General features: G+C 43.9%; 1 protein-coding gene across 4 annotated transcripts in view; it reads right to left on the reverse strand.

Moving 5' to 3' along the window:
- The window catches only part of TTLL7 (tubulin tyrosine ligase like 7), a 77,719-nt gene that overhangs the window by 40,264 nt on the left and 11,821 nt on the right, over positions 1-25,634 (reverse strand). For 3 of the 4 annotated variants that reach the window (XM_081914155.1, XM_081914153.1, XM_081914154.1), the window contains exons 2-5: positions 10,227-10,404; positions 9,279-9,410; positions 7,297-7,418; positions 5,336-5,403 (exon numbers count right to left, since the gene is read on the reverse strand). In XM_081914155.1, the coding sequence (XP_081770281.1) occupies positions 5,336-5,403; positions 7,297-7,418; positions 9,279-9,410; positions 10,227-10,251 (347 nt within the window). In that variant the 5' untranslated portion in view covers positions 10,252-10,404. The other variant, XM_081914156.1, reaches the window with a different exon arrangement.

Raw genomic sequence — 25,634 nt, forward strand, 5'->3', positions numbered from 1 at the left:
TTCCACCCAAGGTCATCAATATGAACAGGGTACGTACCAAAACGACACAAAAACTACCTGTAACGTGTAGTATCACCACAAAGGTTTGCCGACGTAACAGAGACTTATTAACTTAACGACAGCAGGATTACAGAAAAGTCAAGAGGGGATTTGCTATTTAATATTTGGATGCATGGATTTCTCTCTTTTCCTGAGTTCAATTATGTATTGCACAGTCTGAAACTTCCTCCCACAACTCACAGGGAAACCCTTAAGGGATAGAATTTTCATTTGTACCATTTACACTATTTGCAGTTTATTCCTTCATTTACAGGGGACTAAGGCAGGAACACATTCATGGGAATTATCGCTCATTCCATTCACTGATACTTCTGATGTAAAGGGGAACCTTAATATGTCCAATGTTTCAGGTATTTAAAGAGTTGTTTGTGTAGGGAAACATCAGAAGAAAGATGTACAGTACCAGTATGCCACCCCGTGCGGCATGTAGACAGCAAACAAAAACCTAAGAGCTTTGGATGCAATGTATTAATTCCACAAGGAGATTACACAGGACTGCCATTGGAAAGAAGGTCTGTGCTTCAGATTTCTTGCCTCATTACGAAAGTTGAAAAAACTGACAAGCACATCTGCAAAACCAGGACTGCAGCCAAGAACATCAAGGCTTCAGTACAATAGATAGCCTGTCACAAAAACTACTCGCTAACGGCGCAACAAAACACAATTGCCAATGTAGTTTTTTTTATTGCTGTGCTCAGGATCATTATAGATCCAAATACTGGCACTGCAGTGACTCAGATTACAACCGAGGTATCACACACAAAATTGTATTAGTCTCGTTTAGCAGCTCAGCTAGGTTTTTTGATGTTTGTACTTCTACAAAAGCGACAACGGGACTTATTCTTTCATTCAAACGAAATGCCAATTCATCTCACTCAATCCGGGATGTCCATCCATTGAAAGGCATTCCACATGAGGCGATATGAACCCTCTTCGTGATTGAGCGTGATTTGTGACGTCTTTTGTGCATGCTGGTCATCAGGTGATAAACACGGTTGTAGGAACGGGGCCAATGGCTCAGTATTGTATCATCCAAAGTATGCCATCTAACAGATTAGACTCACATACACTTGGTGGTTGTTTCAGTAATTCAGAGCTCAGGGATGCTGATGCACACAGCTGATCCTCTTTCCCACTTACTAATCCACAAGACAAAAGATGGGGAAATCTCATTAGCAGCAAAAGTGACAATAATCCACAGAAAGAAAGAAACCCACATATGGGAGCTTTCTTTTTCCTAGGAACAACTCCTTCCACCAGTGAGCTGAAATACTTTCAATCTTTGCCTGGGCCTCAGGCCACTTACGTAAGTCCCTTTTGAATGAAAGCTAATGGAGCTCATGCCAGAGAACTTTCCTCTGTTCCACCTTTCTTTCTTGCCAAGAAATTAACTTGCAAATGTGAACATTTCCCTCTCCTATTCTGGACCAAGTTTAAACTCAGGATACCTCTCTGCACAGAACAACAAGACTCATCAAAAGAGGACTTACACCTTTCAAAATCAAGGTGAGCATACTACGAGCACCTAAAATGGAAAGATGTGATCCTGTTCTTATTCCCATTTGAACCAAGAGGATGGCCGTTTCACATGTGTAAAATATAAAGATGTGCTCAGAAGGGGGCTATGTTATATTTAGGCCCAGATTTCCTACCCAGGGCTCAGTGGTAGACCACATGCTTTGAACGAAGAACGTCAAGGAGTTCATAGAATCATAGAGTCGGAAGAAACCCTGATGATTTGTCTAGTCCAGTGGTGGCTAAACTTGGCCCTCCAGCTGTTTTGGGACTACAACTCCCATCATCCCTAGCTAACAGGACCAGTGGTCAGGGATGATGGGAAATGTAGTCCCCAAACAGTTGGAGAGCCGAGATTGGCCACCACTGAATTAGTCCAACCCCCTGCAATGCAGGAATCTCAACTAAAGCATCTAGGGTTAGGAAAGATCCCTACTGTATCCTTCAGAAAGCTACTTCCAGGGTAGTTGATATTGGACCAGATGTACCAATAGTTTGTCTCAGTATAAGGCCACTTCCTATGTTCCTTCTGGAGCTGCTTCTGATCCTCTTTTCTTGCACTTCCATATTACTGGCCTCATGAGTCTTGGCAGCCAGTGGCATAGCGTGGGTTGTCAGCACCCAGGGCAAGGCAAGTAATCTGCACCCCCTAACCCATGGATTTTAGCAGGGAGCAGAAAGCTGCGAGCGCGAGCGCAGTCCCCCCCCCAGATGTTGCGCCCGGTGCTGCCGGCCCCCCTGCACCTCCCACGCTACACCACTGTTGGCAGCCCTTTCTAATATAATAGAGATATGAAAAAGCAAGTGACTCTTTATCAAGAGCGGCTCTAAGGCCTTGTAGATTAGACGGGATGCCCTATATAGCAATAGAAGGCATTCATTCTTTCTCTCTCTCTGTCTCTCTCCCTCCCTGCAAAAGGCAAAATGGAAGCAGGTACCTTAAACCCAAACGCCGACTGCAACAGACGACAAAAGTCTAAGCACATCTACTTCCTTATTTTATAATAGCTCTGAATTGCACATCAGAATGTATTAACTTTTTGAAGCCAAGGCGGGGATGAGAAGATAAGAGATGAAAATATGGGGCAATGGGGCTTGTTGCCGAATCCAATTTTCTCAGCTGGTGTCCTCAGATCCATTGTCATGCCTGTCACTGTTCCCTTTTTTTTCCCATTCACACAGTTGCCTCTAGACATCCTCTTTAGAACAAAAGCGAGGAGATTTGTTTTGCCACTTCTACAGCATGCTTTCTTAAAATGAACTCCCAGCTACGCTATAATTAATGGGTATGATTCAATGTCGCACAAACGTCGTATCTGCATGAGCATTTCAGCCTGCCAGACAGAACAATCCCCCGCCTCTCGCTGCATGCTGTTCGGGGGGGGGGGAATCGCCCAACCCGCCTGACCCTATTTTGAGGGGCACAAGGCAAGGAAAGGGGGGTGAGCTCTGTTGAGAGATTGAAAGCCCATGATTCAAAATTGTTCAATCTGCCCAAGTTGTTTTTTTTTTGTTCTAGGGCTAAGCTAAATGCCAAGGTGGCAGACCCATGTTTTAAACTGTCCCACCCTCATATAAATGAGGGTGAGTGGTCCAATTTTAAGAGAAAAAGGAACACGCAGTGGAGGAATGCTAACCACCTGCAAGCAACCTATGCCATATCCCCTCCTCAGAATTCTTTTCCCCAATAGTACTTTTTCTCTGAGTTGGGCTCCAGAATCAAAAATGATCTGTGTAACTGGATGGAGCCATAATTCCACACCCCTAGCCTGTTTTCCTCTCTCCCCCCAAGAATTTTAATTTCTTTCTGCAGATCTGCATTAAGCTACATGGCCTTTAATTTGAAAAGCTCAGATTCTCGGGAATCTAACCAATACACACAGTTCACACAAAACAATTTAGGTGACCATAAGGAGCTAGATAGCAGGTGTTGCATTGGTCTATATCTTTGTTCAAAATCCTAATTCTTCACACACAGACACAAACACAGACAAAGGGACCTGATCTCATAACCTTCACTTTATGCAGGGAGCTCTCATCAAGACCACACAAAGGACTCTGTGCAGAAAATTGCCTTTTGGCAATATCCCAACAACAGCAGGGACCAGGGCCGCTCAAAGCTCCAGACATTGGTCCAAGAACCAAACAGGCATTTTGCCCTAGCTGAGGAACACATGCACTAAGACATCCCTGGGGAAATGGTTATGTACAAAACCCATCTTTTTATTTCTTGTCTGCTGCTTGGAAAGATTTCCCTACTTCTTTGGAGGTAAAGCTAGTGGAATATATATATATATATATATATATATATATATATATATATATATATATGCAGGTTTTGGTGTCCTCGGGTGTCTTCCCGTGTAAAAGTTGGGGTGTCTAGGCGACGTTTCGACGAGGTCTCACTCGTCATCTTCAGGCTGGTGCTCAGTGTTTGAGTTCTTATAAATACTGTTGAGGGGGTGTGGTGTATAGCCTCCAATGTTCTGGGCAGAGAGGAAGTTCCCAGGCTAGTGTGCCTTTTCTTCTTTTGTTCCTTAATTACTTGAGGGATATCTTGAGTGATTTCTTGAGTGATATCCTGAGTACCACTTAGGTGGGTCATTAGGTGTGGATTAGTTGCTAAAGTCTTTGTGTCTTGACCTCTTGAACTTTGTGAAGAGTTTTTCTGAGAAGATGGCTGTACTGCACTTAGTACAGCCTAACTTAGTTAGGCTGTACTGCACTTAGTCAAGAAATCACTCAAGATATCCCTCAAGTAATTAAGGAACAAAAGAAGAAAAGGCACACTAGCCTGGGAACTTCCTCTCTGCCCAGAACATTGGAGGCTATACACCACACCCCCTCAACAGTATTTATAAGAACTCAAACACTGAGATCCTGCTCTGTTCCAGTAACAAGAAGCCGAAAGCACCAGCCTGAAGATGACAAGTGAGACCTCGTCGAAACGTCGCCTAGACACCCCAACTTTTACACGGGAAGACACCCGAGGACACCAAAACCTGCATATATATATATATATATATATATATATTCCCTTCTTCTCTTCCATGGTTCATTTTGCATATCATAAATCCCTGCATGTTTTACATAAACTAAACCATTCAGTATTCCATTATTACATCCATCAAAACCTCTTTACACTATTGAATTTATCTTAATGCTGCCAACGTTTTCAAGTGTACACAATTTCCCCCGTGTATTCAATAAACATTTTCCAATCTTCTCTAAACGTATGTTCTTCTTGTTCTCTTATTCTGTATGTTAAGTCTGCAAGCTGCGCATATTCCGTCAGCTGAAGTTACCACTCTTATTTGTTGGGACCTCACTCGTTTTCCATTTTGGGGCTAATCAGCTATTGGAAGCTTTTTACCACTCTAATAAGAGTGTGCAGAGCAGTTCCCTAACCAGTCAAGCCAGAGGATCGGGCCACAGTAATAACAACATAAGGAAAGTCCATCAAAAAAAGAGACCATAAGAAGGCCCATCTTCTTCATAGTAGGTCATGGAATGAACAGTCCTCCCTTTCTGTATCTCCCATTCAAATGATATTCTAGAGAACTGATGATTCTAAATCAGAGCGTTCCACATAACTATTGTAACTACACAGCCATCTGTTACAACAGGGTCTTGATAAAACTCGGGGGCTAAAACTGACCCACAAGGTCCCTAGATGTCAGAAAACAATGCTACATTACAAAAAAAAAAAGAGTTTATTAACCTGCATTCCTTTACACACAAAAATTAAAAAGGAAATTACTTGGTCATGTTTCTTGCTAAGAAATCCTTCCTACAGATCTCGCCCATTCCTGGAAAGTGGTTGATTCTCTGGCGGGAGAAAAGAGGGAAAGACATACGTTAGGGAAGGGTCAGCAATTGAACTTACTAGAATTTATTTTAGACTTGTAACGAAATCAGTACCTACAAGAGACCGCTATTAATTATGCTAGGTAGATGCTGGAAATCTATTAGACAGCATGGACCTGTTTAATTATTACAGTGGTACCTTGGTTCTCAAACTTAATCTGTTCCGGAAGTCTGTTCCAAAACCAAAGCGTTCCAAAACCAAGGCATGCTTTCCCATAGAAAGTAATGCAAAATGGATCAATCTGTTCCAGACTTTTAAAAACAACTCCTAAAACAGCCATTTAACATGAATTTTACTATCTAATGAGACCACTGATCCATAAAATGAAAGCAATAAATAATGTACTGCAGTCACACAATCAATCAACCAATCAGTAGCTGAACTGGGTTCCATACACTCACAAAAACAAAACAAAAAAGCCGCAAAAAAATCCAAAACAAAATAAATAGCAAAAACAGACAGACCTCAGTTTAACACTCAAATCGGAAGTGTGGCACTCAAAACAGAGCACTTTTGGCATCCGGAAGAAGTTCGCAAACTGGAACACTTACTTCCGGGTTTGCAGTGTTTGGGTTCCAAGTTATTTGAGTACCAAGGCATTTGAGAACCAAGGTACCACTGTACTGGGTTTCAGGCACTCACTCTCCACCCCACCCCACCCTGCCAAGCACTGAAAGACCATATAAGAGAGCTATGGGGCTGCATGAGCTGCTCCTAACTTCTGCTGCATGCAAGAGCCATATCCCCACGTTCCACTGCTGTGTCAAAAGGAGGAATAAGATTAGGCGTGTAGTGGAGATGCAGCTAGCCTTCACAGCTCCACAACCGCCCTCACACGAACTTTTGAACTGTGCAGTGATGTGACCCCCCTCCTACTTATAGCAATGTATGGGGCCTTATCGTTCCTACCCCCTTTAATCTTACAGCAATCGCACGTGGAGGATTATCAACATTTTCCCTTTAAATGAAGCAGCATGAGAAGCAAAGGGGCACCATGTTGGGTTCACGGCCGTGCCAGGATCTAGACTTGGGGTAGCCGACATGGGCCGCAAGGTGTGGGAAACAATTCTCATCAGCTCCAGGGGCAATGGCCAGGGAGGATGGGAACTGGAGTCCTCAACTTCTGGGGAGAACCATGGTGACTACCCCTGATCTCCCAGACTTACATCCAAGCACACTAGTTACTGGGACCTCTTTGTGGAACTCCATTAACTAAGTTCTGGGCAATCAGATTTCCTTTTAGGAAAACTGAAGCAAAAACAGAAGAGCAAAGGCACATTGATAAACACAGAGGAAAGGGTGAATCAGTGGGCTGCTCTTCAGGTGGGCATATCTGGGTAAACTCATCTACATAGAAGTAGTGACTGACTTATAGGCACGCAGATCGGGCGAGGGCCTATTTGAATGAAGACATATAATCAGCATGCCAACACTTTCACTTGCTTACTGTATTTAACCAATGAACAGAAGCCTGAGAGTGCTTTTCTCATGTTGCCAGCTTTTGGTTTGGGAACAAGAAAAGCTGTCCATCAGCTTCAGGTGGTGCAGCAGTAGCAAAAAGGTATTTTTGTGTGTGTGTGGAGAGAAATGTGCAACCACCAAATGCAGAATCAGTTGCACATCACCGCGCCCCCCCCCCCATGAAATCCAGCAGACCTCTACAAACAAGAAAGTCAGCTCTTGCTTCCCATTATGTCAGTAGAAGCATGAATGCACAATCATGAATGCACAATCAAATATACAGATTTCTCCACACACACACACACAAAGGTTGAGCAATACAGAAATGTTATTATTTTTTCTACTGTCCTGATCAAGGTGCCCAAGGCTACCTGGTTATTTCTTCTTTGTACCTGGTAGTTTCGGAGCTCGGCAATCTTTTCCTGCTGCACGGCGCAATCACTCCAGATGAGATTTGCAGTCTCATCGTCGTCCCGAGTCTTTACATAGCCCATTTCTTCAATTACTACACGTACTGCAAGAGAGGAATAGGTACATGGGGGGGGAATCAAACTAGACTCCGAGGGAAAGTACACATAATTTAGTCATACAGCAGTACTAGCACACAGGCTATTATTGGTTTTTTTTAAAAAAAAACTTGTGCTGCTCACCTCGCGATATTTAATTTTGCAAATCTAATCCTGCCGATTGCATAGTTTTAATCATTGTGCTGCTGGGGCTGGGAGCAAACATTAGCTTGCTAAAGGAACCGACAAGAGCTTGTCGCTCAACCAAAAATGATTGAGGAATAACCTATTTAGTTCTCAGCCGCATCTCTGACATGAGATCGGCAGCAGCATGTTGGCTTGAAACGGGATGAGAAGGTTGACCTCACAAGCAAGGGTGATTTCTTATCTAGGCATAAATAATCAAACAGAAATCTGTTGGTGTGCACACAAGAGGTTGGTAGGGCGATTGCTCGTGCCTGACATACCAAAGCAGGGGGAGAGGTCACAGCTGTAAAACGAGCAAAGGGGAATCACAGAACTGTAGAGTTGGAAGGGCCATGTAACCCCCTGCAATGCAGGAATATGCAGCAGTCCCATATGGGGATCAAACCTGGAAGAGCCATAGCTCAAGGTCAGAACGTCTGCATGGCATGCAGATCCAATCCCCAGCATTGCCAGGTAGATCTGGGAGAGAGCCAAGCCTGAACCCCTGGAGGGCCGCTGCAAGTCAGGGTAGACAATACTGAGGTCTGCTTGGGCTGCTTCCTGTTGTTTCTTCCTATGTTTCTAAAGGCAACAGAGCGAAGCTTGAGTCTTATGATGAAACAGAGGGGATATCAGAAGACCCAGTTGCATTTCTACGAGTATGGAAATCTTTTTATGGAAAGGGCAGCTGGAGACCTGCCATACAACCCCCTCCAGAGAATGGTGTTCTGAATGGTAATTACAGGAAGACTATTCCAATGACAGCGCCCTCGTCATAAGCCCCCAAGACCTAATTTCCTGTGACTAAACTCAGAAGGTAAAAAGCCAACCTCCGGCCCAGCAAGAAATGCGCTCTCTGCTCTTTTGCAAGCCATGTGTAAAATTAATGTGAAATGGGTGAGGCGTTGAGCTTAATGCACTGTGAGTAGTCCTGTTAAACGTTAGACGCTGGGGTGGTTTAATAGAAGGCACTTAACGCACACATTCCAGCAAATGTGCGAGCTCTTACAGAACTGGGACTGAGCCTTTAAGCAGCTATTCTCTCTCAGGTGACATTTCAACCAAGCATAAATAAACCAGAGTTTTAGGGCGCTAAGACTGGCTGCTGACTCTGCATCCAAAACATCTGGAAGTGCGACTCATACAGCAAAGGTTGATGCAGGCTGTAGGCCTGATCAGTGCCTGGGTGGGGAAATATTAGGAGTTTCATAAAGGCAGTCTGGGTTTATAGAATCATAGAGTTGGAAGGAGACTCTGAGAATCATCTAGTCCAACCCCCTGCAATTCAGTTAATACTCAAGTGTCCCATGTGGGGATCAAACCTACAACCTTGGCATTATCAGCACCATGCTCTAACCAACTGAGCTATTCTCTCAGTGGCTACTTATAATAGTTTTTTTAACTTAAATTTGTATATTTCATCCGAAGATCCCAGGGTGGTTCATCAATTCCCTAAGAACATAATAAGATCAGACCAGAAATTCGGGTAGCCCGGTTATTTCTCGCAGTAGCCAACAAGATGCCCATGGCAACCCACAAGCCACAATAGCAATAGTATCACGTTCTATCATACTTTGACCTGGAAGCTTTTTTAGCTATGTAACTGTCCTTGCTCCATCCACTTTTCTTTATTCTTATCACATAATTTAATTGTAAGGTAAGCAGAATATGTAGCTTGCTACCAATCTCATATTTTGTGCCAGCGACATTCGCAGTGATTGCTCCGTGTTTTTTCTTCTCTCTGACTTTCCTCCTTATTGTGCTTTGGTAAGGCAGCTCCGAGCTCAAAGTCAGAGAAGAGGTCCCTTGGTTATCTGTTTAAAAATAGGGAGGGGGGGGATAAAATTCTATAATACCATCACAAAGTTCTTGCACGTAGTTACAAAAGATGAACTGAACACATAGGTACGTTTCTTTGTCGCCTGGTCTTAGGAGGCATAACAAAAGTACAAAAACCAAATTAAAAAGGGAGGACTTCCCTTTGGTTTAGGTCGATAAGGTATTGCAAACATCTTGGAGCAATTTACAGCTCACTCAGTCTCAGTCCTGCTCCAACGAGATGCAGGCGCAGGGCTATTTTGTATTTTTAGGTGCATGCACAAGACTATTTCAGGTGCCCAGGCCTTTTCTGAATGGCATTTTAAAATTACTGTCCGCAGCTCACCTTCCAGTCTTGTACCCTTAATTTTATTTTATTCTTTTGGGTAAACATATTGCACTTTCGTTTTTCTACACACCTCTTCTCTGAATTAATATAATGTGAGCATTTTATAAAATCTCTTAAAATACAAATTAGAATACACCTTGGTCATATGAAGGAACAGTGAGACCGTGTGTGGTTCTCCCACTTTGTATACACAGCATAAGCATGGGAACACGGTTTATATGCATGTACATCAGGAAGCACATAATTCAGGTAACCCTGGAACTAGCCACTCCCACCCCCCTTTTAATATGAAAGAATGGCAGGGATCAGAAATATGCTTCGTGCCATGAGTTATGGCATATGCAGTAGAGGTGGTGCATGTGCGCTGCCCAATCCCGTACATAGCATTGGCAGGCCTTGGAATTTTGCAACGTCTGTCTTTGACCAAATATAACCAAGATACTTTTGCAAGGTGGAAGCCTACCTCCTTCATTGGGCAAGGATGGCATGGTCACTGGTAAGGTGCAATAGCTGAGCCCAAATCCTGCTGCACGCACTCAGGAAACTTCAAAGGCCCTCCAAGCCAGTTCTCTGAAAGCTCTTGTCATACCATGTCAGTTCAAGACTGTGGCGAAACTCAGTTCCAAAAAAGAAACAGGTGCCTGCATTTAATAAAGACATGAACCCATTACGAATAACTTTGGACAAAGTAAAATGCAAGGTTAGAAAGCAGTGGGTTTTGGTTTTTTTTTTAAAGGTACAGATTAAGAATCGGATTCTAGCGTCAAAGGAAGAGAACCTTCAGATCCAACCCATAAACTTCAAGATGGAATTTTCCAAAACATGTTCCAGTATTTATTGCGTTAAAATTTGATCTCACATATTGTTTTAGAAAAGACATGCAGAATAATCATTACAGCCACTAAATTCTCCGGATGTTGCCCAGCATAGTTGAAGGTTGGGTGTCTGAGGTGAGTCTGAACCAGCCGAAGACCATTGATCTACTCTTGAGTAAAACTTAGCTGACTGTCACCCATGGGCATTCTCTTTATTCCAAAGTTACATCAAGTAGCATTGTGGAAAAATGTAGCTATGATGTAAAAGTACCAAACCTGTCAAATTCAAGCCACAACCAATTTAAACTTGCTACATGGTCACAGGAAGGGAGGGGAAACCACATAACTATCAGGAAAGAAACCACTTTTTTGCTAACATGACAGATTAATACTGATGACAGAAGCTCTACTATGCTCCTGACTGATGCATAATATATTACAGTTTTAAAAGGGTAGGAGGAATGCCATGTCTTGAGTGCATTACAAACCACAGTGCTTTTCTGGCCAGTTATAGACTTGACTGCACATACTGCACTCCCAATAGCTTATTCTGGACTATAAACAAAAAAGCTTGCAGATGACAAGGAACAGGCACTCCAAGAACAGCTACAGAATGGCATTAATGTAAATGATGAGCAGGAAAAACTTGGCCTCTTGCACTGAAGTGCATGGGACGCCATCGACACAGCCTATTTTGTTCATTCAGGAGGATTAAAAATATACAATGGGTAGATGAACATAATGCTCATCAGTACTGGGGCAGAAAGCTCCATTCTCTATTAAATCTTCAGCTCTCTGAAAAAGCTTCCAGAAAAAGAACTGAGTCTTTTAAGATTCCCACTCATGATACAGTGGTACCTCGGGTTAAGAACTTAATTCGTTCTGGAGGTCCGTTTGTGACCTGAAACTGTTCTTAACCTGAAGCACCCACCACTTTAGCTAATGGGGCCTCCTGCTGCCGCCGCGCCACCAGAGCACGATTTCTGTTCTCATCCTGAAGCAAAGTTCCTAACCCTAGGTAATATTTCTGGGTTACCGGAGTCTGTAACCTGAAGTGTATGTAACCTGAAGCGTATGTAACCCGAGGTACCACTGTACATGTACTTGACTCACTTTTGCCTCTGGTAAAAGGCTTTTGAATTTGTTTCAGAAGCCCACAGATGATAGAGGGACAAAAGTAACATGTGTGTTGTTTGCCACAGAAAACCATGATGCTGCTCTCTTGCCACTTCCAACTCTCTTTTAAAAACATTGCCTGCCTCCAGTCTTAATCAGCATGCAACAGTGCCAAGGTAGGCACTGTTGGCTTGGTCTCTGGATATTCATGTTGGATTATTAAGCTGCGATGTGCAGAAGCCTTGTGCCACTCCTTACCACCACCATAGTATGCCATGGTTGAATACTTCCTATAATAAATTACCATATCTTCCCATTATGTCCAAACCGGAACACTGTGGTTACCAGAACTGAAGTAAAGCAGGATTTGAAACCATCATTTCAGATCACAATTTGCTCCAAAACAGTTTGGACATAATGGGCAACCAAGGTTAATTAACCCAGGAACTCTTCGACCATGGAGTACCAAAAAGAGAGGGTGAAAGCAGTGATGTGAAAAGGGAGTATGCAAGCACTGGGCTCATGCATATCTTGGCTTACTAGGCAAAGATAGATCTCCAAGCTGGGTCAACTTCAAACAAACCATGGTTAGCTGGGTCAGAGTCAGAAGTAAAACAAATGAACTAACCCAGTTAAACAAACCATGGCTTATACAGAGTGAGAGAAAAGGTATGACTTTGGGCCAATACATTATCTTGCCTCCCTCTACAAGTTGCTAGAACCAAGCGAAGGCCAGAGAATGTCTCTCCAGAGCATCTCTGATAAGGTCTTGGGCTGGGCCAAATTATTTGATTGTTGAGATCTGGGCTTGTCCACTTCCAGGGCCAAGCCCACCCAAAATGTAATAACATGGCATATGCAATATCAGGCTAATCTGAGAAAGGATTTCAACAATGCATATTTGGAAGGGAATCCAGTAACAACTGGCGTTTCAACTGATTAGTTTTAATGGAACACATTGCAAATCAGCCAGCCATTCTTAGAACATCACCTTGGCTATTTTTGCAAAAGGGTTTCATGTTTTCAGTTGCTGCCAGCAGATTGCAGGAACAACATAATCGTTGCGATTCAACTCGTTAGTTCAAAAAGTGTTGATTATGTAACAAAAGAAGAAAAATCAGAACAGCTGCTAACAAGCAGCCTTTCCTTGTCCTTGGAGACATAGTTCCTACACCCAACTGCAATAAGGTCCTAGCTAGAAAAAATATTGGTGAGCCATTTTCAGATGGCCCATTCCTTTAACTCCACCCAGCCCCCAATGCAGCCAAGTGAATTGGATTGGGACAGCAGGACTAGGAGGGGTGGGGTTATAATTTCCCCTTATATTGTTTTCCTACAGTGTAGGGCTGGACTAGGACTTTGAAGACCAGCATCTTTAAGATATCAATCTTCCCTTCTTCTCTTTCCATGGTTCATTTTACATATCATAAATCCCTGCATATTTTACAAAAACTATACCACTCATTATTCCATTATTGCATCCATCAAAACTTGTTTACAGTGTTTTCAGCTGTACACAATTACTTCCCAATATTCAACAAACATTTTCCAATCTTCTTTAAATGTATGTTCTTCTAGTGCTCTTATTCTATATGTTAAGTCTGCAAGCTGTGCATATTCTGTCAACTTAAGCTTCCATTATTCTTTAGCTGGGACCTCACTCGTTTTCCATTTGGGGGCTAACAAAACACGGGCCGCAGTAGTAGCATACATAAATAACCTGGGAATTTCAGTCGGAATTATCCCCAACAGAAAGGACTCTGGGTTTTTTGGGAAAGTAAAGGACTCTGGGTTTTTTGGGAGAGGACTTTTAAACATTTCTTCAAGTCATTATGGATCATTTCCCAATACTCTTTTACAAGTCCAGAATCAGAGGTAAACTTTAGAGACACAGGAACACACACATCATATTTATTATTATTATTATTATTATTACTACTACTATTATTATTATTACTGCTACTACTACTACCACCACCGCCACCCACCCACCCTTCACCAGAAGGTACCAGGGCGGGTCACACCAATGTAAAAAAAATGGTTCAGTTTCAGCTCCTGAGTTGTCTTTAATGACAGGCCCATTTAGAGCACATAGCACTAGACCAATTTGGAAGCAACCAGAGCATAGAGTACCATAGACAAGTCATCTATGTCCAAAAGGTCTGTAGCTGGCCAGAGCTGGAAAAAGGAACTCCTAGTCACCAAAGCTACCTGAGCCTCCAGGGATAAGGTTGGATCCAGTCCCCAAACTATGGACCTGCTCCTTTCAGAGGACTGCAACCCCACCCAGAGCAGGGCATCTTACCACTTCACAGATTTGAGAACTCAGCACGCATAACACCTCTGTCTTTTCAGGAGTCAGCTTCAATTTATGAAGCTAAGGAGGTTCCTGTTCTGTGCTGGATCACAGTGGTCTTTCCTAGCCCTCCCGAGAGATAATAGACACTGAACCTGGAATCACCTGAAAACAGACAGGCCACACCTGGAAGCCCACATTGTCAAACCAGACTCCAAACATAATATGGCACCTTAACTGCAAAACAAATGGGAGGGTCAGGCAAGGAATTAACTCCCTTCCCTGCATTAATGGAAATGGAGGGTCTGTGTATTCAGAAACACGTGTTTCTCGACCTCAATTACCCCAAAGCAAAGCCATGAAAAACCCAGCTCAATTTACAAGCTAACTTTCTGCTGCCTCCAAGCGACAAGCATGACGACATTGCAAGGTCCACTGGATCTGTAATTCCAAGTCACTGCAAACCCTGACCTCAGGGTGCCCAGTCTTCATCCTGCCTTGAAATGCTGGCGCCAGAACTCAGCACCACGCAGGAAGAGCCGCTCGCGAAGTTAGCAGGAAAGCTTTGTGCTCATGTCATTACTAAAACCAGCATTTAAGAACAAACGTGATCTGGTGACCGTGTATTTTTATGCTTGGAAGAGAGAGAAATATCTCGCAATATGCCGCAAATGTCTTCCATTTCAGAGAAGTCTGACAACTTTTCTTTTAAATAGATGGGAAACTGCAGTACAGTGGTACCTCAGGTTAAGTACTTAATTCATTCCGGAGGTCCATTCTTAACCTGAAACTGTACTTAACCTGAAGCACCACTTTAGCTAATGGGGCCTCCTGCTGCCGCCACGCCGCCAGAGCACGATTTCTGTTCTCATCCTGAAGCTCTTAACCCGAGGTACTATTTCTTATTTCTTAGTTCTTAACCCGAGGTACTATTTCTGGGTTAGCGGAGTCTGTATCCTGAAGCGTATGTAACGTGAAGCGTATGTAACCCGAGGTACCACTATACAACGGAAGATTTAGAGCTGAGCCGAACATGCCTCTTCCACCAACACAATTTCTCCACTGCTGATTAGGAGGCAAATTCAGAGAAGCCATTTCAAAGCATGAGCACCTGCAAGAGTTCCCCAAAGTTTAGAGGGGTGCTTAGCATTTAGCAATTGTATTGTAGCCTGACTTGCTCTGTCACAAAGAGCTCTGCTGTTTATCACTTGCAGGAAAGAAAAAAAGCAGGATGGAAGGGGAACCACCCAGAAAATGGCACATCTAAACCTTTCAGGAACTTTTGTGCCTCTCTCACCCAAACACCACCCCAGACTCGGGGTCCCTTCTTCCTTCTCTTTTCCATCCAATTTAGAACCAAAATGTCACCACAGAAACACAATATAAATATGCATTTTAAAAGGTAAAGGGACCCCTGACCGTTAGGTCCAGTTGTGACCGACTCTGGGGTTGGGGCGCTCATCTCGCTTTATTGGCCGAGGGAGCTGGTGTACAGCTTCCAGGTCATGTGGCCAGCATGACTAAGCCACTTCTGGTGAACCAGAGCAGCACACAGAAACTCTGTTTACCTTCCCGCCGGAGCGGTACCTATTTATTTACTTGCACTTTGATGGGCTTTTGAACTGCTAGGTTGGCAGGAGCAGGGACTGAGCAACGGGAGCTCACCCCATCACGGGAATTTGAACCGCCAACCTTCTGATTGGCAAGTCCTAGGCTCTGTGCTTTAACCCACAGCACCACCCGCATCCTGCTAATGTATTCTCTGAAGGTGAGAGTGGCTCAGTTGGTACAGCACAAGACGCTTAATCTCAGGCTCATGAGTTCGAGCCCCACGTTGGGCAAAATATTCCTGCACTGTGGAGTGTTGGACTAGATGACCCTTGTGGTCCCTTCCAACTCTACAATTCTCCAAATCAAAACTTGCATATGCTTTGCTACGTTTGGCACAGCATTACAATCTGGGAAATGCATAAATGCCTGCCTCAACTTGCAGCTGGACCATGTTTACACAGAAGGCAGGTCCCTTCAGGCAAGCCTCTCCTAATCAGCCACAGGCATCTGCATGGCAATGTGGCAACAACAACACAAGATTGTCACAAGGATTACTGACACAGTATTCGTGAAACACTCTGCACGGTCAAAAGGAAGTAGTGAATCATTTAGGATGAGGGTTCAACCATGCTCCATCTCAGACGATTCCAGCCCAGAAGCCCCAGGAAGACCAGATTTTCCCCAGCTCCAATAAAGTAAAAAGACTGTCGGTGTGGACTGGTCCCCTTTAACTGGAAAGTCCCCTTTCAGGGAAGGCACAGCTTGCGATTGGGACACAACTGCTCAGTCCAAGTTTGACTGCCGCTGAAGCAACATCAGAGCTCTGCCCCATGTTAGTATTCAGCCTGAACTCTGCACAAGGTAGCCTTGCCGGAGTGTAAAATAGATGCAATGCTGGTAAGACAAGTAAATGGGTGCCCAAAGGATCCTTTTTAATGACCCAAAGGGGCTGGATTGACATTTTAGATGAAACGTCCTCTTCTCCCCTCCATCAAGCCTTAATTATGATGATTAGCACTGGCCGCTGTACAGAATGAAAGCCATAATGGCAGCCCAACGCGGGATCCTCGGAAATTATAATCTTTAAATCGCACACCATGTAGGCATAGTCAAAATCAGGCCATGGGAGTGAAATGCATTTCGTAGAATTAGGAGGAGGAGGAGAAGGAGGAGGAGGAGGAGGAGGAGGAGGAGGAGGAGGAGGAGGAGGAGGAGGAGAAGAAGAAGAAGAAGAAGAAGAAGAAGAAGAAGAAGAAGAAGAAGAAGAAGAAGTAGTAGTAGTAGAAGTAATAGTCACGCATCACCACTGCCTAGGAATCTTGGTCACATGTTTAAAAATCCCTGTATTCATAAAGAAGATCTCTGAGAAGGATTTAGCTGTCAAAAACAGAGTTATTCAAACAGCCTTGCTCTCTACTGGCAAAGGATGAAAGATCTGAAGGTGAATGTGCTTTATCTTCAAAATGTGCTCACTGGTGTTGGCTGTACTGCTGCCCCAGCATTTACTTCAGAGTCTAGCAGATCGATTTTTCTAAGAACAGAATTTCTTCTTCTCCCTGGTACAACCACTTAAGAGAGCACTGCAGATACATCAAGGAGAAAGAGCACCAGCAATAACTTCTCTCTTTCTCTCCCTCCCTCCCCCTCCCTCCTTCTCTTTTAAACTAGGTCACTTTAACACACACACACACCCCTCTACCAGTTTTGCGCTTTTGTCCTATTCTGCTTTCAACTTTGGAAGGAAGTAGTGCACCGTGTTCGCAGGGTCAGTAAAAGGAAACCTTTTTATTAGAAGGCTCACAATGAAGCACATCAGCTTGTGTGTTGCACAGAGAGGGATACCATGTGGCATTGTATGAGCTACTAGAGCACACTTCTCTAACATACCCTCCAACATTTCTCTGATGAAAATAGGGACATCCTAAGGAAGAGCGAGTTGGGACGCGAGTGGCACTGTGGGTTAAACCACAGAGCCGAGGACTTGCCAATAAGAAGGTTGGCGGTTCGAATCCCAGGGTGAGCTCCCGTTGCTCGGTCCCTGCTCCTGCCAACCTAGCAGTTCGAAAGCACGTCAAAGTGCAAGTAGATAAATAGGTACCGCTCTGGCAGGAAGGTAAATGGTGTTTCCGTGTGCTGCTCTGGTTCGCCAGAAGCGGCTTAGTCATGCTGGCCACATGACCCGGAAGCTGTATGCCGGTTCCCTCGGCCAATAAAGCGAGATGAGCGCCGCAACCCCAGAGTCGGTCACGACTGGACCTCATGGTCAGGGGTCCCTTTACCTTTAAGGAAGAGCCGGACATTCCAGCTTATGGAAATCCAGGACCGTCCCTGGAAAATAGGGAAACTTGGAGGGTCTGCTCTAATTGTGTGCTGCAAACACCTGCAGCCCTGCTACCTCCCTCCTCCTCCTCCTCTTCCTCCTCCCTCTCTATCTTCATGTTTCAACATTGCTCCAGAAATGTGGAAAGAGAAAGAGGTGGAAAGATGGAAGAGAGAGAAAGTGATTCCTGAACACACAGAAATGACGCTACTGTTGGAAACTCAGACGAGTGTTGACAGGTTCCTAATGCATCTTGTGGGCGTCTGAAAACTGACAAGTTTTCCCATGTGAGGGAGAAGCCACTATTAATACCGAAACTTGCCATCGTCCCCCTGCCTTTGGGGACATTCACAAAATACATCCAAGACAGGCAATATCCTTGCGTGGATACTTCTGGTATCAGCCACACATCAGGTGGAAAATTAGAAGTGGATCCCATATTTCCAGGTGGGATTAAAAGTTGGGCCTCCAAGTCACTAATAACCATTGAAGACCATTTTATAAGCTCCATTTGCATATTTTAAGTCCCCTCTGTACTCTGATGGTTCATACTCATTTAAAAGCTGCAGGCCATGGAGAAAGGGAAACCTATTCCATCCCTGCGATCAAAATAAGAGCATGTACCAGCAAACTAGGCCATAGGTGCTTTTCAAAACAAAATGAAAACCTTCACAATGAAGCATGTAGCTATGCTTCTTAGCAGCTAAAAATAGAAGCAAATGTCAGTCCAAGGACAAATTTGGAAGTAAACACAGACTAATATGAGCATAAAAGAATACAGCTAGTATCCTCCACACACACAGCAAATGTAAAAATAACTTGGTTGACACATGGCTAAATTTGTGTTACATATGTCTTCCTTCCGGGCTGGTTCATCTTCCAAAGTGTGTATTCCAAATTGTCTCAGAACACAACCCAAAAAAACAAAACAATTAAGAACTCTCTCGCGGGGAGGCAGTTTCCACTGGGTCACAATCCTGCCCTTGTCTTAGTACCACCTCCCAAGGAAGCTCAGCACCGGCAGCAATGTAAGAAGCAGGAAATGAAAGCCAATTCGGGGGGGGGGGGTGAGACTTCCCTGCATGGAGAAATAAGCTTGAAAATTGCATTTAGAGTGTCTGTGAGGAAAAAAGACTGACAGTCACAGCTCTCGGCAGCATATATTTGCAGGTGAAATAAATGTATGCTTCCACTTCAAACACTAGTTTTAGAACATATGCAAAGCAGATCTATAGTGTGTACCCATTAAAACATAACTTGTCATCGAAGCCTAAGGCTGCAATCCTACGCACCACTGAACTCTCGCTGAACTCAGTCGGATTTGTTTTCAAACAAGCATGCATATAGGTTGGGCTGTAAGCAGCTGAAGCACTGAAGGATGTCTCAGGCCAATGCTTATAGAAAGGGTTGTTTTTCATTTGAGGTGGGGCGTTGTTTTAAATTTATTAGGTTTATTGTCTTCCCTTCACCATAATGTCCCAGAAAGGGTCACAATGATTCAAAATACATTATTGGGGTTTTTTGTTTTAAATCATTTCCCCTTCTGATACATACGCAAGGAAAAGCCAGAAACAACTAAGTTGTGAGGCCGGCTGAAAACATCGTATTAAAGTTGTCAACTGTATTATTTTTCACAGCTCTGGGTATTTTAGCCAATTGCGAAAATCTCCGTCCTCAAAACAGTCTAATCGTAATGACTGCAGATCGAAAGTCTGAAATGAAGACAGATTCATTCTCTAAGTGTTCAAAACTAAAAAATTGTGCTTAGTTCATCACTAAGCCCGTGATTATTGGGTAGGGTGGGTACATAAGCTGCACTCAGCCCACCAAAATCTTTCCCCTGGAAAAGCTTATTGTAGATGGCGATGGAGATGCATAACTCAATGGTCGCCTGTGCAGTTCTCCCTTGTTTGACACGACTGAATGCCTATGGCCTGGTTCACACAAAATGATAAGCCATGGCTTGTCTAGCCCACTAATGGTTTGTTTGAATGTGTGTATGCAGTCCCGCAAAATAACCATGGTTTGTTTTCTGCCAACAAGCCACAATGTTTGTTGTTCCATATCTATACATTAGCTATTATGTCTGAGCCTAAAGCCTTTCTTCATCCCATGATCTGTTTGACCACCCAACACCAAGATGCTCACCAGCCTGCAAAGGCCTTTGAAACTGGCGCAATTGGAAAACAAAACAAAGCATGGTTTAAACAAACTATACCCAACAGCAGAGAAATGAGAAATGCACCAGGAAATGCAGACACAGCAACAGAAGGAACACTAAAGGAGAATTATAAATTGAACAGCATTTCATAGGCCCATTGTTCCAGACAATGCTGCAAGCAGCAAACAGAGCTGCTGGGGGATCTGGAAGTGAAGAAAACTCAGCACTAATAAGGTTTACACTGGCCCACCAGATTTAATTTTTAGCCAAAATCCTACGGTCAGTTCATACAAAGCATTTCTGCACTCCATTGTGCATGCTCAAACGCTGCGGAAAGTGTAAATGTATGTGTGCATTACTACGCCTGTTCCGCTGTAAAAAGGATGCAACCAACCTTTATCTCATGCACCTGTGTTACAAGAAGGCAGGTATGAGTTACATTTGATACCTCAAACTCGCATTCTGCAAGTATTCACACCCAAGTACAAACACTGCATGGAAATCAATACTCTGGTGATAAAAATATGCTGCTCAAGTAGCCAACTTCTTATGAAGCGTACATCAACATATCTGCAGAAAGCAAAAGGAACTCTTCTTTCCCATTATATACTGCTGAATTCAGGAGGTGGCTTTTCAGGGGAGGGCAACATGTTAATGTACCGCCAGCCCATTCTGATGACAATCCGTGTTGAAAAACACAACAAAGGGCAGAAACTGCACAGCTAAAAGTAGATTAAAGAGAAATGGCAGGACATATGCTGACTATCCTGACACCAGTTTCCATAGCCTTGGGCAAACTGCAGAAATATCGTTGCTGTTTTGCTCATGCTGCTGAATTTCAGAAAGATGTCAGGGATGTACAGTGGGGAAAACAAAGAGATGCCTTTTGACAAAGTTAAAACTATGGGTGTCAAAGAAACAAATGGATCAACTGTCGATGCCAATTCATTTTCTTGCCAACATTCTCAGTTCCCAGCACCGATGGCAATGCTTAAGCGTTAAAGTAGAGGCGGTCACCATGACCTGGATATCCAGAAATCAAACATCGACCATATGAAATACCATATATTTCAGAACTTTAAGAAGTATGCATTGTATGCCAGCGCAGCGGTGCTTGGTTTTGTTTGTTTGTTTGTTTTGTTTTTGAGGTTACACTGCTGAATTTGTTGAGATCATTTTAAGCATGGCCAGAGACTGCCAAGTATATAATACATGGATCTAGACAGCAGCAGGCTTTTCTGCAGATAAAAGAAATGTATTTGGACATTCATTCAGAAATCAATTGGCAATTGACAAAATAGGAAAGCGTGCTTCCCTTTCTTCAGTCTAGCACTCCTATCCAGGAAACTACTGACCCTGTACAGTGGTACCTCGGGTTACATACGCTTCAGGTTACAGATTCCGCTAACCCAGAAATAGTACCTCGGGTTAAGAACTTTGCTTCAGGATGAGAACAGAAATCGTGCTCTGGCAGCGCGGCGGCAGCAAGAGGCCCCATTAGCTAAAGTGGTGCTTCAGGTTAAGAATAGTTTCAGGTTAAGAACGGACCTCTGGAACAAATTAAGTTCTAAACCCGAGGTACCACTGTACAGTATAAGTTTGCACCCTACACTGCTGTGCATATGGAGCTCTTTCCCCACCAAATGCCATCTGTACTGCTGCCACCATGCAGCCTTCCTCCCACTGGTTGGTGCCCTCCAGATGCTGCTGGACTTCAACTCCCATTAGCCCCAGCTAGCATGGCCAATGGTCAGGTGTGAGGAGAGCTGTAGTCCAACATCTGGAGGGCACCCGGTTGGGGAAGGCTGGTGCAAGGCAAGGGGAGCCCAGGCCAAGTGGCTTGAAAGCAACAGTAGTGGAAACCTTCTGCTTCAAAATTACTGTGCATCCAAGAGCACAGAAGCCCCTGATGAAGAGGGTTCACTCAGAAAACACTGGATCTCCTGAATCTACACATGTCTAGTTCACCTTGGAGATTTCTTCTTCTTCTCCTTCTCCTTCTCCTTCTCCTTCTCCTATCAATTTGGTACAAGTGCCTTTCCTTCCTCTTCCCCAAGTGGCTTGAACCGTTTCACAACTGGGGGAGCTTACTATTGTTGATATCATTTATTATCGCTATTGTTATGCCTACTGGCGTGGTTGCTTGAGAGCGAACAGGCAAGATCCTTACTGGTCTTTTCAAAAGGCTTTATTATCGGTGCAAAAACTTTTACAGTGCAGAACGTCTCAATTCCATGTCTTGCTCAGTCACTAGTAGAATCTGGGAGTGGGCGGTCCTTAAACCTTCCCCAGCAGAGTAGTCTCTTGACCCCCATCCGACGCCTCCCCTCTCTGCCCGTAAACCTACCGCGCAGAGAGGGCGTGGGTAAAGGGGGACCTCCCTCCTCCCCGCTTTGCTCATGCACGGTGTCTTGGCTCTCTCTTGCATCCTCCGAGCCCTGCATCTCTTCCCCACTAGAGGCGGGACTTCCCTCCTCCGCAGAGGAAGTGCTGCTTCTCACGATCTTTGGAGGTTCCCTGTAACCCAGCTGCCCTTCCACCTCTCGCCTCTGAGCTGATGGCAGTTCCCTGACAGCTATAAAGTCATGATGCCACCCAAACAACAGGTTTCTTAGGTCTTTGCCCAGAAGAGGCGTACAATCAGTGTTTGAAATTAGCCAGGCACATTTTGCACTTGGCTATCAGCCACTTGCAACCGTGGCACCTGACATCTCCTTCATCTGGAGGTGCATACCTGGGGGTCATTGGCTCCTGACTCTTTTCACAGACTAATACCACATCCTGTAGAATTCTACCTTTTATATTTCATCTGCACCATCAGAATGAATTTCAGGAACCAAAGTGCCTTTTCTGTGTGGCCTGAGCAAGAGCAATAAACAACGTTATAGCTAATTGCTGCCGCTCATCTTCACTTCCCCCACCCTACTGCCCTGCTCACAGTTGTGAAGGATATTCTTACATTATGACTGGTCTGTGTCACCATTAAGAAAAAGAGGTAGGACTGTCCCTGGATAAAGTGACTTTTCTTCTTTAAGTTCACAAAGCTCTTAACCTAGCCGGAGGTTGTCATCTGAACTTGCCAGATGTTTAATTGAGGATCAATCACAGTCAGTCCATCATTGATAAAAAGACTTTAGAGACGTCTTGCCTCAAAATGGCGACTAGACATTCCATTTTGGCGACTGTAACCTTTGTTTAAGGAGCCATTTGCCCCCTAGCTTATATATCTGAGTTTCTAACACTGCTTACAATCAAAAAACGGAAAGAGAGACAGGAGTAAACAGGGGAGGCTATGCAATTGTTTTGATGATGCAGACTTTGGCTTAGTTACAACAAGCCAGTGTTCCCCAGTCAGATGTTGATGGACTACAACTCCCAACATCCTTGACTCAGGCTGGAGTTGGAATCCAACAACATATGGAGGGCACATTAGGTTAGGGGCAGCTGCAATAGGCTACTGAGACCAGGGGAGACAGGACACTTTTCTCTCGCACAAAGGCACTGTTCTTTGGCAGGTAGACAGCCTTACGCCTGAAGCATAAAAAATAAGAGATCGCTACTCTTCAGCACAAGGAATAGCATGGTAGGAAAAGAAGGAGGCTTGTGCAACAGAAACATCAGGACCTGGCCAGAGCGACGTAACAAAACTACAGAAATCAGTATCTAGAAGATCTTGCATCCGGAGACACTGACTGCTATAATCACATATGATGTGGGACCAAGCATAAGCTTCTCAAACTGTATTCTACAGAAAACCCTGGGGTTCTGCAAAGCAATTCAAGGAGCTCTGCTAAGAAAAAACTGCAAAGGCAGATTTTTGTATGATTTCTACTGAGCTGCATCCTGGGGATTAAACGCGACTACTCAAGCAATTGCCCTAGGAAGGAATCCCTGCCTCTCCTTTCCCCTTGTTGTACTTTCCAGAGTTTAAATTTCAGTAGTGGCCAGCAGGGCAGCCAGAGGGAGCATCATGGTCTGTTTCCAAGAGAGGAGGGGCAAGCAGTGGGGAATCTGGTGGGGTGCCGATCCACTGCTCACTGCTGTACAATGCTGGGAAGTCGGGTAAACAATGCTTCCCTGCCCACTAAGGTCGCTGCTTTTAAAAGTTGCCACTCTGGCTGGCTCTCCCAATAACCAACACCCTCCCCTGCTTTTATTTTATTTTTAATCATGGTAAAAGAAAGTTCTGTTTAAAGTGAAGGGTTCTGCCACTGGAAATGGTTCTAGACAAAAGCTGATGGGTAGCCCTGCAGCCCAATGAGAGAGTGCTTTAAATTCTACCCAGTCTACAACACCAGGGGTTTTACAAAGACTGTTCAATAGACCTAAAAATGATCTACCTTACATGGCTGTTGTAAGGATGAAGACAACCCAAAAGTACTTTTGCATATTAGCATAGGATGGAGAAAGTGAGAATAATCATGGATTGTGTCATAGTTGTACAAATTGATAACAGGGTGTCATCTGCCCCTCTCCCATTATTTACATTCACTTTCTCAGGCACATTCTGCACTTGAATTCTGCATTTTCCAAGACCGGCCGTGCAATCGGATACATGTCCAACCAGAACTATGTCCCAGTGGTGGTTTCTCCTGGGTAGTAAGTGTATGTAGGGCTGCAGCGGGGGGGGGGGGGTTAGGGGCTGCACTCCCCACTGAATTCAATAGGACTGACTTAGGACTGCAATGTAATCTCCCTTTTTGCCTACAAGATTGGGCCCTGGCACTACAGCAACCACAATTTCTCTGAAAGAAAGAAAATGCATTTCTTCCCCTTGAAACTGAGCCCATTAGCACTTTTCTCCCTTATCTGAAAGCCCCATAGAATCTTCTCAAAATAACTGTATTTCTCAGCTCTTTTAAAATAGCACATCATTGCCCTAAAGTTTCCACCTCCTAAAATAACCCCATCACATTCTGCTGTGTAATCAGGGTGACAGCATCCTTGCTCAGAACATGGAAGTCGTAACAAACCCATTTGTCCTCTAAAGGATTATTTGGCTTCCGCACGATGGAGGTCACTTTAACCATTTTTTTCTTTCCCGCACAACAGCTTAATATTTCTCCTAACCTAATATTACACTTAACATTTGCATACCTAATTGAAATCCCCACAACCACAGTCCGTGCTATTATCACCCATATCACAAATATTTTCTTCTGAATGAAGGGCAGCTTTTTCCATATGGTGCTTCTCATTTTTTATTGTCAACAACCTGAGTTAGCACAGCCACATTATCCTAGGGAATTTTTTTGCATGCTTATACTTCAGAAAAGAAAGCAAAAAGCCATAAACATTCATTTTCTATACAGCGGGAAGACCGAGGGGGGTGGGAAGTCCAAAGCTAATAAATTGGCCCTCTTTCTATCCTACTCCATTTCTGCAGGCATAAGCCAAGCAGTTCATTTCTAGTTTCTATCACACAGGTGCCTCCGTCTTATCAAAATGAAGACACCATCGTACATGCAAGCACACTGTACCAAAGCTGAAAACTTCCAGTCATTGTGGTTTAAAATAAAAAAATAAGAAATGTCTTGATCTGACTTAACACGTTCAGAAAGATTCAGACGACATTTATCCAAATGCATTTCATCATTTAGGCCCAACACATT

Source organism: Podarcis melisellensis (genome assembly GCF_964234715.1).
Source record: "Podarcis melisellensis genome assembly, chromosome: 6".
NCBI classification, from domain to species: Eukaryota; Metazoa; Chordata; class Lepidosauria; order Squamata; family Lacertidae; genus Podarcis; species Podarcis melisellensis.